This window comes from Hyla sarda, chromosome 1, assembly GCF_029499605.1.
Source record: "Hyla sarda isolate aHylSar1 chromosome 1, aHylSar1.hap1, whole genome shotgun sequence".
Taxonomy (NCBI): Eukaryota; Metazoa; Chordata; class Amphibia; order Anura; family Hylidae; genus Hyla; species Hyla sarda.
The window spans coordinates 528,048,592-528,066,798 of NC_079189.1; the positions used below are offsets into that span (position 1 = coordinate 528,048,592).

The 18,207-nt window shown below is 40.5% G+C and overlaps 1 protein-coding gene across 5 annotated transcripts in view; it reads right to left on the bottom strand.

Annotated features, from left to right (window-relative positions):
• Positions 1 to 576: 576 nt before the first annotated feature.
• OCLN (occludin) overlaps positions 577 to 18,207 on the bottom strand; it is a 51,428-nt gene continuing 33,797 nt past the window's right edge. For all 5 annotated transcript variants that reach the window (XM_056539591.1, XM_056539586.1, XM_056539562.1 and 2 more), the window contains exons 4-9: positions 17,869 to 18,030; positions 6,995 to 7,131; positions 4,039 to 4,236; positions 3,577 to 3,748; positions 2,600 to 2,641; positions 577 to 1,592 (exon numbers count right to left, since the gene is read on the bottom strand). In XM_056539591.1, the coding sequence (XP_056395566.1) occupies positions 1,494 to 1,592; positions 2,600 to 2,641; positions 3,577 to 3,748; positions 4,039 to 4,236; positions 6,995 to 7,131; positions 17,869 to 18,030 (810 nt within the window). In that variant the 3' untranslated portion in view covers positions 577 to 1,493. The remainder of the gene's footprint in view (positions 1,593 to 2,599; positions 2,642 to 3,576; positions 3,749 to 4,038; positions 4,237 to 6,994; positions 7,132 to 17,868; positions 18,031 to 18,207) is intronic.

An 18,207-nucleotide genomic window follows, 5' to 3' on the forward strand; every position in this document is an offset into this window, starting at 1 on the left:
CAATGCTTGTAGCGTTACAATCTGAAAAATTTTGAATGTACATCTACACAGTTTTAGCCCCTTTTTTAGAAAAATTACAGTGCAGCACTGTGCAGGATTTGTTTTGAATTTGTTGCTGGAATACCTTCACCAAGTGACTGTTCTCCCGGCCGCACATAACTGTGCATTAGGAGACTGAGCTTCCTGCTCCAACACAAGACCCAGCGCCATAGAATTACATTACTCTGGGTCTTGCACACATGCGTTATGCAATAGGTCTACAGACTAGCTTATTGGAGTGTAAATTGCCTCAATTCAGACCAAGGCTGTTTATAAACAAGACACACAGGTGGATTTATCATTGTTGCGTGACAAGTATGTGTTTGCAATTAAAAAAAAAAAAAAAAAAGACTAAACTTTTACTCCACCTGTGCCGCTTTTCTTAAAAAGGTGGGCAGGTTTTAGCAGAGGACGTAGTATCCCAGCTGCCCAAAGAGGATTCAACTTAAAAGGGTATTCCGGCTTTAGACATTTTATCCCCTATCCTTTGGATAAGGAGGTGTGATCTCGGGTGGCCCCCCCGCGATCTCCCAGCAGCACCAGCATTATGTGCGAAGCTACTTCTCCAGGCTCGGAAACCGTACATTTTTGGCATTGGAGATGTGACGTAATGACACGCCCCTCCCATAGACCTGAATGTAGGGGGTTGTGACGCGACGAGGGGGACGTGGTGTTAAGTCACGTCTCCAGTTCCAGAAACTTGCGGTTTCCGAGCCTGGAGATGCAGTTCCGCACATAGTGTGGGTGCTGCAGGGAGATCATGGGGGGGGCAGACCCCCTGCGATCTGATATCTTATCCCCTATCCTTTGGATAGGAGATAAAATGTCTAAAACCAGAATACCCCTTTAACTAAATTCAAAATCTACTCCAGTTCATAGTCTGGTGCATGAACACAAAGAAAGATGCACCAAATTTTTCAACATTTATGCCTTTTAATAAACCGGACACATCTTACCCCTGAGGACTTTAAATTAACACCATTGTGTAATTCACCAGTCTTACTAAATCATCCCCCATTGTGCTTCTAGTGACCAGAAGTGTCTGTAGCCAAAACCTGTTGAAAAATATCTTTGCAATTTACAGATGCCTACCATGTCTTCTAGGAAATGGAAGGATCTGACTCTCACAGTGTCAGTGACATTTCAAGGTCAAAAGAAAAAGTGCCAGTGAATGTTCTGTCAGGAAGACCTCAGATACTGGGAAGGCCAGCAGTAAAATTTAGGTATAAAAAGGACTAGTACTTGCATTAAAAAAAAACACACACATTATCCTTAAACACCATATAAATATAAACTTATGTACATTTTAAAACTTGGGGGTTGGGGATATACATCAGTTAGAAAAGCATGAAAAACACAACCATATTAACTATGTAGTTGCTGGTGACCTCTTCTGAAAGTCAAAACGTGGGAAAGTTCTTGTTATGTTCCCAGATCTTGGAATCATGTTGCTTTTATTTGCTCCTGTCATAGTCGCTAACCATGTTCTTGATGTGGTTCAGTTTGGTTTTTAGCTGCTTGCAGTGTTTCCTCTTGTTCTTGTAATCGAAAGACTGCAAAAAAGAAAAATACATATATTTTAAAAAATCAGACAATATAAAAATTAAAAGAACACAAGGTTTCCTATTTGTTGAAAGGGTTGCCATTTCTAAAGACACTTGTGACATATCCCCCAAATATGCAGTTTACAGAGGTATGACTGTTCCATGGATTGGCAGGTGTCACAGTAACCTTCGCCTGTCAGTTCTTTACTTGCTGCTGCATAGAGGATAGTCACCGACTAATGGCCATCCAAAGCTGAAGTGACAGAACTTTCCTAAGGCTAGTGTCACACATTGCATTTTTTGTATCCGTTTTACATTCAAGTTTTTTGAGCCCAAACCAGGAGTGAATTCAAATGGAATGGGAAATATAAACAAAGGATGTAAACTTCTCCTTCCTGTTGGATCCAATTCTCGCTTTGGCTCCAAAAAACAAATGGCAGTTTTGCCAAATGTGCTGTGTGTGAAACGAACTTAATGCAGCCTCCATTTCATTTCATGATCAGAGGATGGACCATTGCAGATTGGTGGCATATTGGAGAATACATCTCCAATGTCTGATGCAATGCAACTAGTACACTAATATAAGAGCTGCACATTTCAATATTTCATTGATGGGGCTTGCAAATTCAACATGACCAGGATAGACCAGTGCTTGACCTCTGATTTTGTGAGTTTGCAAAAGAGCTTATCAATATGCTCTGGTCCATGGACACTAAACAAAAAATAAAAACTTGATTGCTACTCCTCCAATGGGGACTTTCAGTTACTTGGGAACATCACCAAATTCTCTGTATAAAACAAAGTTAACAAATGTGCTAAAAGGTTTGATCACTTTATGTAAACCCTGTAATCCCAACAACAGGGGATTGACTATAACAAAATGTTCATGATAAAAATAAATATATCTATCTCAAATAATATGGTTCTTTACAGGGAAAGGAGCTCTTAGAAGGCAAGGAGGAAGAAACTAGAACTGGCCCAATCATTAAGGAGTTAAAGCTATACAAAATGGTTACCGATTTAATATCCTTTAAGCGATTATATTCATCAGCAATAGCCTGGAAGGAATAAGAAAGACAGAACATGAGTGCTAAAGTTCTTACAACAGTATACATAGTATCAGTCATTTCACATTCCCATGCTTCTTCAAAGCCATCATGCGCACTAAGATGCACTTATGTTTTTTTGTTCGTCCGGCACTCTAGGGTGACATGCTGTAATATGAAGGGCTTCAGATACTTGTCCTACTGTTCGCACCACTTTTTGCATTAGACCTGACATTGCATTGTTGCATGTCTGAAGGTGGAGCACATTATTAGAAGGTGTTACAGGAAAAGCTCATATAGTATATGATTGAGCCATGAACCAAAACTTAAAAGCTCGAAGTGAGTCAACGATTAATTTGTATTTTTATACATATAGTATATAAATGTTTTAATTGCAAACTAATAAAGATGGAGTTTTTAACTACTACTTAGAGCTGGAGAACTATTCCAGTCTTTCACAAGGAAATGTGCCAACTAATAGGTATATTCCTTGTTTGAGATTTATCTCTAGTGGTTTTCCACTCTGGCTCTGAATGGGAGACTCCCTGATTTATGATGGTTGTACTAATAATAGTTCATATGAAAAGGAGTTGTCTTAAAGTGTGGCAAATCAGTACACACGTGCACATAAAACTACTCAACTCTGCTATGAGCAGACGTCCTAGAGAGAGTGATTGGAGTGGTGGCCAACCACACCAAGGGACCTCCGTTCTCATGATGGGTGAGGGGTCTTAGCAGTCACACCCTCCCCAATCAGCTAGTTGCTGCCTATCCTGTGCAAATGTAATAACCCCTTTAATGTATGACTGACATGCAAAGGGGAAGGGGGAGTACTTTAATGAATATGTAATTTCGCCATAATCACAGATGCTCCAAAAACTGAAGGATCCAGGAGAAAAGTATCCTTCAATGTAAACTATTCCTATCAACACATAATATAAACAGACCTTGTATGACTGGCTGCCTTCTGGGTGTTCATCCAGCTCTTGATCAAGCTGAGCCAAGGATTTGGAGACATCTTCCAGCTCTGCTTGTAACTTCTTGTATTCCTGCAGATTGGCATCAAACTCTCGTTTGTACTCTTGCCTCTGCTGGTCTGATGTGATGGGAGGGTATTCACTGGATAAAGAGACAGACAAGTTTGTTTGCTAAAATCCAGGAAAAGCAGGAGAGCCATAGAGAAGACCAGAGACCTATACTTGACTAACTGGTCCAGTTCTGGTTCCCAGGCTTCAGGGTGGGAGCCAACACTGTAGGATGTTATTCTATTCTTCTGGCTCCCACACTGAAGAAATGTTATAGAGATAATATACAGTATGTCAAGATCTATTATGATCAGACTAAAAGATATGGGCAATTATATAGTCAGTTCTAGCCAATGAAAATCCTATACTGTCCATTTAGTTTACCTTTCCCAGTCATCATCCTCCAGTTCTTCAGCAGACTCTCCTCCTGTTGTATAATCCGTGTCATAGTCATTGGGAGATTTTCTGGGTCTACCTGGCCGTTTTTTTCGTGGCGCTTTCTTGCTGGCTTCAGAGCTGCTGCTGTAAACATTTGGTGAATAGCCAGATTCATTTTTCACTGGGTACACCTCCTCTTGGATTCTGATGAAGAAAAAAAATATATATATATTTAAAAACAAAAACACATAGGGGAAATGCAATTATAATTTACATCTTGTTTTTAGCCATTTCATCTTTATTTGCATTTGATTTTTATATGTACTGTACTAGGTTTAGGTCAGTTTACAATACAGAGTGTTACAGGATATAAATCCTAATCTAAAACCTTTGCTACCCATGATCTATTGTGCAATGTCAATTGTGGTTTTGCAATAACAGATTAGTTAGACTTTGTGAGAAGATGCAGACAAAACAAGCCATATGCAATCTTTACACGCATGGACACTGTGCCTAGATATCGCTGTTCATTCCTGAATAAAATAGACAATAGGCATGTTGTTGTCCCTGCTATAAAAGTGTACAGAATATAAAAAAAAAAACAACACACAAGAATGATGAAACTTGTTTCATAATAGAGCCTATATGTTAATAGTGAAATGCTAGAGCAACTACTGATCAGCACTCAGAGCTGCCAGAGAGCTGAAAAAAGGTGCTCATACCTTTAGACAAATGTTGGCTAAACCAGCTGACTACAGCATGTCCAGCCAACTGTCTTAAAGGGGTATTCCAGGCAAAACCTTTTTTAATATATCAACTGGCTCCGGAAAGTTAAACAGATTTGTAAATTACTTAGATTAAAAAATCTTAATCCTTCCAATAGTTATTAGCTTCTGAAGTTTTCTGTCTAACTGCTCAATGATGATGTCACATCCCGGGAGCTGTGCATGATGGGAGAATATCCCCCCCCCCCCACAAATGATCTTGGGGGGGAGAGAAGAGTTGGACAAGTTTGATTTCAAATGCCCGAGAACATCCCATGGTTCATAGAGGGATAAACCAAAGCCAGAAATATTTTGCTGTGGCTTATCCCTCCCCTCTGTAAAGAGGACCCATTTATGTTCAGTCATGCCGAATGTTTGTGTGGATGGAGAGGTCAGAGAGGGACAGCTGGATCATTCCTGCTAATTCCACCATTTGTTTGCCGAACATCTTTTTTACACAGAGAGATGTGAGGACGAGGAATAAGGATTTTTTTGTTTTTTTTATCCTGTCAAAATTGTGCAATCAGCCAACAAGTGATTGCTGAACACTGGGCAATTATACAGGGCAATATCATACAGGCCTATTATACAGGGCAAAAGCCTTTTCGGCTGATAAGCGCATTGCATAAGAGCCTTGTTTTTAAGAAATACTGTTAAGGGCTATAGCACCCTTTGTTATAGTTATTGGGCCACTTAATATATATATGTCCTTATTGTAAATCCAGTGAGTGGGCCCTTTCTTTTGTAGAGCCTGGAAAACATTTTTATCATCATCATTCTATCACTCCAGGATTTTTTTAGTTCTAACAGTTCCTATAGGAAATCTAATGTAAACAAACAGCAGCATTAATGTCACTCTAAATACCATGGCCCAGAGTTATCAATCTATGGGAGAGGAAAAACTGGAGAGATTTGCTAATAGCAACAAACCAATTGCAGTTCAGCTTTCATTTTACCAGTGCACCATTAAGATACGAAAGCTGAGCAGTGATTGGTTGCTATTGGTAAACCACTTTTTCTTTTACTGAGCGATACATATGGGCCTATAGGTCATATAGTTGTGTCAACACTACCAAAATAAAATACAAAACCATATACACTTCAAAGTCACTTCACATGTATTCAAGATTCCATGTGCAAAAACTATAGTAAATAAATATTTACACTAGCGTCTGCTTTGTCTAATAGCATCTGTGTTTTCTCTCTGCAGCTTCTGGCCTCATACCCTATGCTAAAGCTGCACTAGAACTGAGTAGCACATGCTTGGCGGCATGCAATTTAGCTATATAATGTAGTAGTAGTAGTAGTAGTAGTAGTAGAGGGAGCCAGCACTATGATTCTGGAGCCCAAAAGCCGCTGCCATTTACATTGACAACCCCGTCCTTTAACCACAAACTCACCGCCCCAACAAACACTGCGCTACTGACTTTAGAAGATCTGCTTCTGCATTCAGGCAGTTTCTGGCCAAGTTTATTACGTCAGTAAGGACATCACAGAGCTTCTCTCAGATGGCGGGGAGGTATGCAGAGAAGACGTCAGAGTCTTCTCTCCCCGCCTGATTATACAAATCACTGGTAGCAGTGATATAATAGGTAGATTTCATTAGTTCATTATCAGTAGGATTATCAGTACCATCATGTATAGTATTGTACCCCAGATAATACTGAACGCAAGTGTGCATGTGTCCCTGACTGTACTAAGCATACTGAAGACAAAAACACACACACACACACACACACACACACCAACCAAAAACACCTTACTTCCCCCCTTCTTTTGCACATAGGCACGAGGAGGGAGGTGTGAGGTCAGAAGCAGGGGAGAGGCCAAATTTGCAGCAGCCAAGTTGCAGGTTGCTCGCTTTCTCCACATGCTCATGTTAGCTCCCTCTGCTGGTCAACAGCTGGAAATATGAAAGATAAAAAATTAAAAAAAAAAGCCTTCATATTTCCTGACAAGTGTAAAAAATAATTTAAAAAATAAACAAAAACATTTTATGGCTCTATGTACACGTAATATTTTTCTGAGTGGATTGTTCAATTGCAATATTGGAAGATTAATGCAATATTAGACCAACAATAAGAGAAAGTACATTTCAGTTAACTCTTTGACCACCATGCTCAACACAATGCAATTTTTAATAAATACCTGCTTCAAAGCTACAGGAGTTACAAGATACAAATAGAAATAAGACTCACTGGTGTGACCTGAAGCTGTGCTCTGAATAAGCTTGAAGACCATTCACACTTCTATGCTCCATAATAGATCCATTGACCTTCTCGTTGTATTCAGACATGGCCGGTACCTGCTCAGGATCGGATGTCACATTCTTCACCTGTTTTCAAGGAAATTAGTTAAGAATACAATCAAGGACAAGGAAAACATTTAAGATTCATATAACCACTAACCAAAAAGTATATACTTGGACAAATTCCCTACGCCTGATAAAAACATGCTGCTGGTAACAAGTGGGTCTTTTGTATGGTGCCTGTGTAAACTCCAACTAGAAGGCCACTAAAATAGTCAACCTGGTCTCTGACATCTAAGGCCTCATTCACATTGCCGTCGGACGAAAAAAAAATACTGTAAAATTACCAGGTCACTGACAGACCCTATGTAAGTGAATGGGTCCGTCATGACCCGGTAGTAGCCACTTGCATCCGACCCGTTTCAGAGTCAGACAGACTAAAAAAACAAAAAACAAAAAACCCTGATCGTTCCCTTAACGGATGCAAATGGATGTGTGAACCTAGCTTTAAATGGGCACCGTCATTAAACATGATTTTTTATATTTGATTCCTTATGCCAAATAACCAACCTTTGTAATTGGCTTCCATTAAAAAACAAAAAAAGTTTTGTTAGTTTTTTTGCTGTATACTTCTGGCCATCAGGAGTCTCCCTTCTTGGCCAGAGCCTGAGGTCTTCTATTCATCACAGCACTGCAACTATGTGAGGACAGAAGTGGCCCCCCAGCAGGCTTAATTGATTTCATGCCTGCTAGGAAACACCCACTTTCTCCTGCTGGGAGATTGCACTATGTGAGCAAGAAGGAAGGTAAGATACATAGCTTTTTAAAGCTCATTTAATTTTTTTTAATTTTAATTTTTTTTTTAAGGGTGGGAGGAGTGTTCGGAAACCAATTTTTAAAACTAACTCAGGCTATTTGGTGACATGTACTCTTTTACATTAGAAGATCCCAAAGGTTGGTTTGATTTAGGAGAGCAAATCTTATGCACTGAAAAGACAACATTTATCTTCCTAGTTTGCATATTGACAGAAAGCAACACTTCAGATTGGATATATGTAAAATGTTGTGTAGATAAATGCCTGTGTATGTATGTACTGTAAAATTCCAAAATACAGTATCGAATCCAGAAAGCATGATATTTACCACAGCATATATCTACCACAGAACATGGTTATAAATCTGGCACAAGACTTGAAACATAACAGGGATAATACCAGGAAGGACTTTGGACATTATTCCAGAAAGTTCTCTACGGAGTGTTATTTAGAATTTAAGGCAGTCTGATAATTTGAGAACTGTTGTTGCTGAAATAAAGGGAATCTGTTACCATCATTAAGTTCGTGATAGATTTCTGCATTGTGCCAGTCTCTTCCTCCCATTTACACTTTAGTTGCCGCGCTCATGTCATGCTGTAAGGAAGGAGTCCTTGTATTTCCTTTGCCTCTAACAGATTTCACAAATACTGCAGACTTCTTCCTCCCAGCACCATGTGAACGCTGCAAATAAATTTGTACATTTCCCTAACAGGCATAGAACAAAAACAAATCTGTATGTTATGCTGCCATTAGAGAGGACGTTATATAGGTGATGACAGATTCCTTTTGATTGAATTTAACAGCATTAATAGTCAACCCATTAACAATGAAAGAGGAAGGATACAGGAGTTCCACAATAGGGACAGTAAAAAAAAACTAAAAAATTACAATGCACATTTACACAATAAAACAGCTGCAAACTGACTGTATGTAGACACAGAAATCAAGAAACCGATGTAACCAAATGCATAACTGAAGCAAAAGCAGAATCTATACATCTATAATACTGAACAGCTTCATTAAATAAAAATACAAAAATCATTGATCATATTGACATGACATTTTAAACTAGAACTTTGCAACCACTTTAATATAGAAGGAAAAATAAAAAAAAACTCTTCTTTTGCACTCTCATACAAAAAGGTGAAGTCCAGGGCTTTAAAATTTTACAAAAATATACTCTTCCCCTGATCCCCCGCAGCCCCCATTCAGTCAGGTTCTGAACCCCTAGCCTGTTTCTGGGATGCGTCATCCCCACCGGAACTGCCACGCTCCACAAAATCACTTCCCAAGGTGGGACATTGCTGTAGCTAGAGACTGGCTGAGCAGGGAAGGACGCATCAAAAGGAACAAGCAAGCAACAGTGAAGAGTGGGGACCAGGAGCGGTCCAAATCGCATCTGCAGGGGACTACTTTTTGTTTGTATGTTTTTTTTTTATGCCCCAGCTATCTATAAAAAAAATAAAAATAAAAAATAAAATAAAAACCTTTAACATGACAGACATCCTTCTATGCCTACAAGTTATGATATCTGAACAAGAGCGTTTTGAACAAACTCATCACTTCCTGGTAAGATAATCATATCAGTTATTACTTGACATGATAAGATTTAAACTTACTATTGGCTTGGAAATAAGGAGTAGAAACAGGTTTATCAGCAGATTTTTCATATACTTAGCAACAGACAACACTTCAGAGTTTCTCTTTACACCCCCTGCTGCATTCTTTAAATGTACTGGATACATTTTAACTGAGCAACAGATACCATTGGTAACATTTTTCATAGTTTATCACTGTAGCAAATACTTAGCGGTTTTTGTTGCTCAAGGTCTCCTGTCCCTCACACGTGCAATTTCCAAATGTTGCTGCCAATTCTAATGACTTCTACGTCAGCACAATAAAGATTAACAGGAGCTTTGTCTTTTTTATTTTTTTTATTTCCTGCCTTCATGTTGACAATTATGGCTTAAAATTTATAAAAGGAATTTATAAAACGACAACTCCTAAAAGTAAGTGAGTCTTTAAATCAGTCTGGGTTTTCAGGTACCCCAACCCTGAGACTTCATAGATAATAGAAAAAAGTAAAAAAATAAAAAAATAAAATAAAATTAACTGAATCAGTCATGGATTAAGTAGAAGTGCTGCTGACTGGTAACTACGATGTATATAGTTCCCAGCTGGAAGATACTTCTAGTCTAAAGATGCATTAAAGTCACTGGTGGAACACAAAGACAGAAGGCAGCAGTCTTCTGCGTAAAGCCAGAACAAACAAGCTGACAATGTAATGAAACTCCAGGCCCCTCCCAGAAACTGCAAGCTCTCATTACAAACACTTCTCTGTCATGAGACATCACACATCACGTTACATCACCAACAGAGAGCAACTCAAACACGCTTATCTACCAGCACATCTATATGGGGAATGTTCACCTCTGCCCCAGGATACGGACACTGTACCTGCACGCAGATATAGAGCTACCATCAGTGGATAAGGAAACAAAACTGAAGCTGCAGTAAGGCATCCCACGTATAAACATGTAAAGTAACCATCCAGTTTAATTAAATCAGAGGTGAAAGTTCTCTGTGGCTGCTTCCATAAACCATGTAGACAAGAAAGTCAACCGATAAGCTACATATATGGCTAAATTCACCCTTTTCTATGGTTTTACAAGCCACCTATTAACACAAATTTATGAACATGAATGGACAAGCTCCCCTTGCTGCGGAACTAGCCATGACCTTATATGTCCTATCAATTTTTAAAGTGATAAAACATCATTTCCTCCAATGGCAAAAAAAAAAAAAAAAAAAAATTATAAAGACACTAGAGTAACTAGGACATGTGGTACTGGTTAACCTAAGGCAGGATAATAGTTGAATTCATAATGGTCACCAATATATAGCTGTTACAGGCCTACTGTCTACTGATGTTTATCATAACCATTAATGGGATTGTTCTTTAGGAACACTAACATCAGAAGACCAGATTTTATAGGTTCTTATATCAGTTCAGAAAAATGTTAAAATGTCGCTGTATGAGGTTTATACATTTTTACTCACAAAACATCCAATAGCCTTACCAATTAGCACACTTTCAAATATAGATTACATTTTATACACTATGCTGTCAGCCATAAAATACCACTTCTAAAGTAGTCCAACATAGCCATCCAAAAGGTGTCACTGTGCTAGCCATAAATATTGGCACCCCTGAAATTTTTCTAGAAAATTAAGTATTTCTTACAGAAAAGGATTGCAGTAACACATTTTGCTAGACACATGTTTATTCCCTTTTGTATATTGGAACTAAACCCCCCCAAAAAAGGGAGAAAAAAAGCAAATTGGACATAATGTCACACCACACTACAAAAAAATGGGCTGGACAAAATTATTGGCACACTTAGCTTAATATTTGGTTGCACACCCTTTGGAAAAAAGTTAACTGAAATCAGTGGCTTCCTATAAACCATCAATAAGCTTCTCTCAGCCGGAATGTTGGACCACTCTTCCTTTGCAAACTGCTTCAGGTCTCTTATTAGAAGGGCACCTTTTCCCAACAGCAATTTTAAGATCTCTCCACAGATGTTCAAATGGGATTTAGATCTGGACTCATTGCTGGCCACTTCAGAACTCTCCAGCGCTTTGTTGCCATCCATTTCTGGGTGCTTTTTGATGTATATTTGGGGTCAATGTCCTACTGGAAGACCCAAGATCTTGGACACAAACCCAGCTTTCTGACACTGGGCTGTACAGTGCGACCCAAAATTATTTTGTAATCCTTAGATTTCATGATGCCTTGCACACATTCAAGGCACCTAGTGCCAGAGGCAGCAAAACAACCCCAAAACATCATTGAACATCCACCATATTTTACTGTAGGTACAGTGTTCTTTTCTTTGTGGGTCTCATTCTGTTTTTGGTAAAACAGTAGAATGATGTGCTTTACTAAAAAGCTCTATCTTGGTCTCATCTGTCCAAAAAGATATTTTCCCAGAAGGATTTTGGCTTACTCAAGTTCATTTTGGAAAAATGTAGTCTTGCTTATTTTTTTTTATTTTTTTTTTAGGTCTCTGTGTTAGAAGTGGGGTCCTTCTGGGTCTCCTGCCATAGCGTTTCATTTCATTTAAATGTCGATGGATAGTTCGTGCTGACACTGATGCTCCCTGAGCCTGCAGGACAGCTTGAATATCTTTGGAACTTGTTTGGGGCTGCTTATCCACCATCCGGACTATCCTGCGTTGACGCCTGACAATTTCTCTCTTCAGTCCATGCCAGGGAGATCAACAATTTTGCAACCCATGGCACTGTAGCTAATGTTGCACACTGTGGACAAAGGCAAATCTAGATCTCTGGAGATGGACTTGTAACCTTGAGATTCATATATTTCCACAATTTTCATTCTCAAGTCCTCAGACAGTTCTCTTCTCCTCTTTCTGGGTTCCATGCTTAGTGTGGCACACTCAGACACACAATGCAAATAATAAGTGAACTTTTCTCCTTTTTATCTGCTTTCAGGTGTGATTTTTATATTGCCCACACCTGTTACTTGCCCCAGGTGAGTTTAAAGGAGCATCACCTGCATAAAAATCTTATTTTTCCACAATTTTGAAAAGGTGACAATAATTTTGCCCAGACCATTTTTTGGAGGAGTTTGGTGTGCCATTATGTCCAATTTGCTTTATTCCCTCCCTTTTTTTGGCTTAGTTCCAATACACACAAAGGAAATAAACATGTATACAGCAAAACGTGTTACAGAAAAGGACTGCAGTGAGAAATACTTCATTTTCTAGAAAAATTTCAGGAATGCCAACATTTCCAGCCATGGCTGTATCATGCCCTGTATTGCAACAAATAGGGCATGCTATAGATATAAACAAAAAAATAAAACTAATTAATGCAGTCGATTTTTTAAAGGTGGTTTATGAATACCCTATTAACTAGCCTCAAATTGTAATTTGTATATTTGTTCCAACACCTTCTGACAATATTTTATTAACCTAGAAGGAGATTTATCATTCTTTTCAAATGTATGGCTTTTATATGCCAATTTTTTTTACTTACATGCGACCTATCAAATAGTCGCACGACCTTGATAAATTGCACGTAAGCAAAACCTGGGAAACCCGCTTAGGCTGGGTCCACACTACGTTTTGTCCCATACGGGAGCGCATACGGCAGGGGCGAGCTAAAACCTCACGCTCCCGTATGTGACCGTATGCGCTCCCGTATGTCATTCATTTCAATGAGCCGACCGGAGTGAAACGTTCGGTCCGGTCGGCTCATTTTTGCGCCGTATGCGCTTTTACAACCGGACCTAAAACCGTGGTCAACCACGGTTTTAGGTCCGGTTGTAAAAGCGCATACGGCGCAAAAATGAGCCGACCGGACCGAACGTTTCACTCCGGTCGGCTCATTGAAGTGAATGGCATACGGGAGCGCATACGGTCACATACGGGAGCGCGAGGTTTTAGCTCGCCCCTGCCGTATGCGCTCCCGTATGGGACAAAACGTAGTGTGGACCCAGCCTTACAGAAGCATTTTTTAAAGCAGAAAAGTTTTCCCTTATGTCTATAGCTGAAGTTCTTTATCTACCCTTTATTACCAGTAGCGTTGCTAGAGTGACGGGGAGGGGGGCGTACCGCATTGGGTGACACCCTGACTGGCACTAAATAGCTACAGTACAACTAGGGCTGGGCGGTTTGACCAAATGTGTGTATCACTGTATTTTTTGTAACTTTTGGCGGTTCCATGGTATATAAAACGGTATATTAATTTTCAGCCCAGCGCTGCGCTGTCCCCATTGGGGTAAATACTCGCATATCGCCCGCAAGCGCTGCCCTCCTTGTCCTCCTGTTTGTTGCGGCAGCAGGCGCTGACACTCTATACTGTGCGGTATCCCTATGCCCGGGCTGCATAAGGTAAACAAAAACCTTTAACGCACGTTCCGACGTCGGCCTTACGCTGGGGACGAGAACGTCGGACAGCCGTCAGCCTATCACCGGCCGCAGCAATGTTCCGCCTCTGTCGGTGATAGGCAGAGCCCACTGTCATGTAAGAAGCCGGCTTCTTACATGACAGTGGGCTCAGCCCATCGCCGGCTGAGGCGGAACATCGCTGCGGCCGGTGATAGGCTGACGGCTGTCCGACGCTCCCGTCCCCAGGAAGCAGGTGAGGCCGCTACCGGACCAACAGGAGGAGAGTTAAAGTTTATCTTGTTTATTTTTTGCAGCCCGGGCATAGGGATACCGCACAGCATAGAGTGTCAGCGCCAGCAACAAACAGGAGGACGAGGAGGGCAGTGCCTGCGGGAGATATGTGAGTATTTACCCCGATTGCGACAGCGTAGCGCTGGGCTGATAATTAGGGGGGGGGGGGGCAGATATGATTAGTTCCCAGATGTGGGGACAGCGCAGCGCTGGGCTGATTCATTCATTCTAGGGGGAGGGGGTTAAAATTCATATTGTACAGCACAAAAATGTCAGCATTCGGTATGAACCGGTATACCGCCCAGCCCTAACTACAACTATCCCGTAACAACCCACCCACCGTCCTTAGAAATAAAAAAAATATTAAATACATACTATGCCGCACCAACAGGCACATAAACAATAGCGAGGACCACCCAAAAAAAAAGAAAAAATGTAAAAAAAAGCTCGGTACGTTATTCACCCCAAAATGTATTGCTATGGATGTTTCTTTTTTTAAGGAAAAATTTTAGTGCCACGTATGTGTTATTTACATGATTTGTAAAAATTCTTACACAATTATTTTGTGCCTTATTCTATTTTAACACAACATTAATTTTAAAATGTAGTGGGTACGCCAGAATGAACATGTCCTAAAATTATCAAGGTGTGCAGTAGGGATCGACCGATTTTTAAAAAATTTTTTGTGCCGATACTCTGTGGAGGTTAGGGCCGATAGCCGATAATTTATACCGATATTCCGGTATAAGTTAACAGCTATTTATCCCCCCCCGGCTACACCGTTGCAGATCATTGATTTAAAAAGCAGGTGCTTTAAATCAATGAACTGCAGTGGCTTTTGCGGTGCCAGAGACGGCCACCGCCCCTCGCTTCTCTCCCCCTGCCTGTCCAGGGGTCCTGAGTGCGCACCGCCCTGGCCAGAGACAGCCGCCGCTGCCCCATTGCCTTCCCCATTCCCGGTTTTATAATGACCTGTTCCCGAGGTCTGCGCTACTTCTGGCTCCGGCGCCGTCATCCTGACCTCTCACTGTGCAGACTGACTGTGACGTCGCGTTGAGGACGTCACTCGGCACAGCGTAACACAAGATGCTGCAGGAGCCAGAAATAGCGTGGACCCCGGGAACAGGGGTAATTATAAAACCGGGGATGGGGGGAGGCAATGGGGCAGCGGCATTATCGGTAAGGTAATTATTTCTATAATTAACATTAATTTAGTAGCTTTGTTTCATGGCACAGAACAAGAACAGTTGTTAAAGTGGGTGTTAATGTCCTTTTCTGCGGACGTATGCACTTTCTGTAAGCCAGGTTGGACCTGGAATACATATGTGACTTAAATGGAGATGCATCTTTCTTTCTTCATAAATACAACTATTGCATTTGATAAAATACATGATCACAGCAGAGTAAAAAATAAAATAAAATTACTACGTGAGCAGATTTCTGAAATGTGCTTTGGAATAAGTAAAAATCAAAAAGTCGCAGCATGTATAGAAAAGTCGCACATGCCCAAGTACGTGAGACTTTTTTTTTTAAGCAAAAAAATATATAATAATCTAATACGGAGCTTGATAAATATCTTTCATATTATTTAACCAGTTATGTGCAATCCAGAACAAGAAAGACTCTAGAGAAACCAATTTGAATTCAGCTTTAGTCAACTTTCAGTATCAACTTGTGTAAATACATCTCAATATCCACTCAAACACAAAGAATGAACGTCTGTCTGCATTCTACTGGTAGCTGTAATAATACCGCTACACGGCAAGCACAAAGGACTGCACGTATTTTAAAGAGGTTTTCAGGCAGGATAATTTTTTTTTTAATTTTGGAAACCGGTCACATTGAAAACGCAGTCCAATCTGCAGGCAGCGAGGTGTGGAAAAGGTTATTCATGTAAATCTTTGCTTATTCTAGCCCTACCTGTCTCACTTAGAACCACTCACATGACAACTATCTGTGTACAAGTGTGTATCTAGAGAGATCTGTCAATCACTGAGTAGGGTCTAGAACGAGCAGAGATTAAAACTGTACTTGTTACCAATTAAATTCAATATATTATAGATTAACCTATTTGAATGGGTTTCCTAATATACTTAACATTTTGTAACTGTGTTAAATTAACCCCTAAAAGTCTGGCCACCAGGGGTCCTCCTTCTGGTCCTGCTTGCAGAATGTCTATTGCAGCAGCCTGGCAAAGAAAAGTCAGGAGATGCAGGTGGGACCTCAGCTGAGCACAGAGTAGAGAGCAGAATATTTCAGCTCCCTTTTCCTTTGAGCTGAGTTAAACAGAAAAGCAGGGTATCCCAACCAGGATGCCTCCAGCTGTTGCAAAACTGCTGGATATTTCTGCTTTCTTTTGCAGCTGCTGGGCAGATCTTAACACACAGAAGATCAGACCTGAGGGGGGGGGGGGGGGGGGGAGAAATTGAGGCCTCAGCCAATCACAGTCCATCTCACACTGAACTGCTGAAGGCTGCATGTTCAGAAGTTCTCCCCTGCAGGGCTTCAGATGGTGTCACACCTGCTGAGGAATGTATTTTTTCAGTCTGTTGAGCTCAGCGAGAGCGAGTAGAATATACAGTATCAAGGTAGAAAATTGGGGGGGGGGGGGGGAAGGAAAGGTAGGTGGTGGACTATAGGGGGAGTGAACTGGGAGGATTAAATAATTCATCAAGATCATGACAGGTACTCTTTAAACAAATAAAGGACAAGTTATCCTTAACCCTTTGCATAAACCTAGCAATCTGCTCAGCTCCTCCTGCTTTCTAACATGGCCTTTTTTGGAAAACTGCCACTGCGATGCCAGAAGTGTATTCAAAAGGAATGGGAAATATAAAAGGAAGGACTTCTCCTTCCTACTGGATCTACATCTCAGTGTGGCTCAAAAACTGCATGGACAGTTTTCCAAAAAATGCCAGAAAAAGCTATTTCATTTTTTTTACATTAATGGGGGCAGCCACCTTGCCCCAGTTTCTCCTCATTTAACTGCTTTTAGAAAAAGATGCTTTAAAAGCAGCAAACAGGGACTAAAAGGAAACATCAATGTTGAGCTGACACATTGACTTCTATGTTGGAGTGTTCTAGGCATGCTCTTTGACCTGTGTAGAGGTCATTGTACAGGAAGGGACACAGACGAGAGCGGTGACCATGACCTCTTATGGATGTAACCCTATTTTCCACTGCAGTTTTTCCATTTTACAATCAATTTTTTTGTTAAAATCGTTTTGAAATCTTGCAGCTTTCATTTTGCCAGCTAAGCATAATAAGCTCATACTTTATAGGAAGTATTAGCATATTATAAGGCTTAGCTTGCAAAGTGAAAGCTGTAAGATTGCAGAATGATTTTAAAATCTAGATGGCGAAATTGAAAATTTTCAGGGACAAAAAAATAAAAAAAAAAAACACAGCAACAAATTTTCTAATACCTTAAATATAAAAACTATTTATGCAATTCTGAGAGGATCCACTCTACAGCTTAGCCAAATGCTATAACAGATTATCAGCTTGCATAAATGTTCTGTGAGAAGTATTATTGGCTCCTTAAAATCTTTTAGGGTAGAGTCACACAGTCAATTTGCAGTGTATTTGACGCTGTGGATGCCCTGCCGGCAGTCAGAACGACTGCAGAGTGAGCTACCTGCTCCCTGTAGCCAGCAGGCAGTCACGAGCTGACGCACAGAGCTATCCGGCCACAGCAGGGAGTTCGCTCTGCGAATGTCAACCGCGCACCCGCAGGGTCAAATACGCTGTGGATGCACTGTGTGTGACCCTACCCTTAAAAAGGGGGTTTGTTCTGCTCTTACCCATTCCTCCACGTTAGGATCTCCCTCTTCCGCAGTCTTATCTTTTTTCCATAAAATGTTCTGCTTCCCATAGTTGTTGATCTTCCTCCTTGTTTTCACAGCAAAGAATATGATAATGGCAAATGCTACAACTATAAGGAACCCCAGGACAATGGCAATAGCCTAGGAAGAGAAAATCCATTTTAAATTCTTGTTTATTTTACATTTCCCCTTACAAGATAACATGTATCATGGACCCAGAAAATATAAGATAATGACATTTTATGCAGCGAATCCCATTTTCAACTCACGATCTTTGTGACAAGGTCAGTATGCATTAGCCAAATTGTTTGGTGTAAA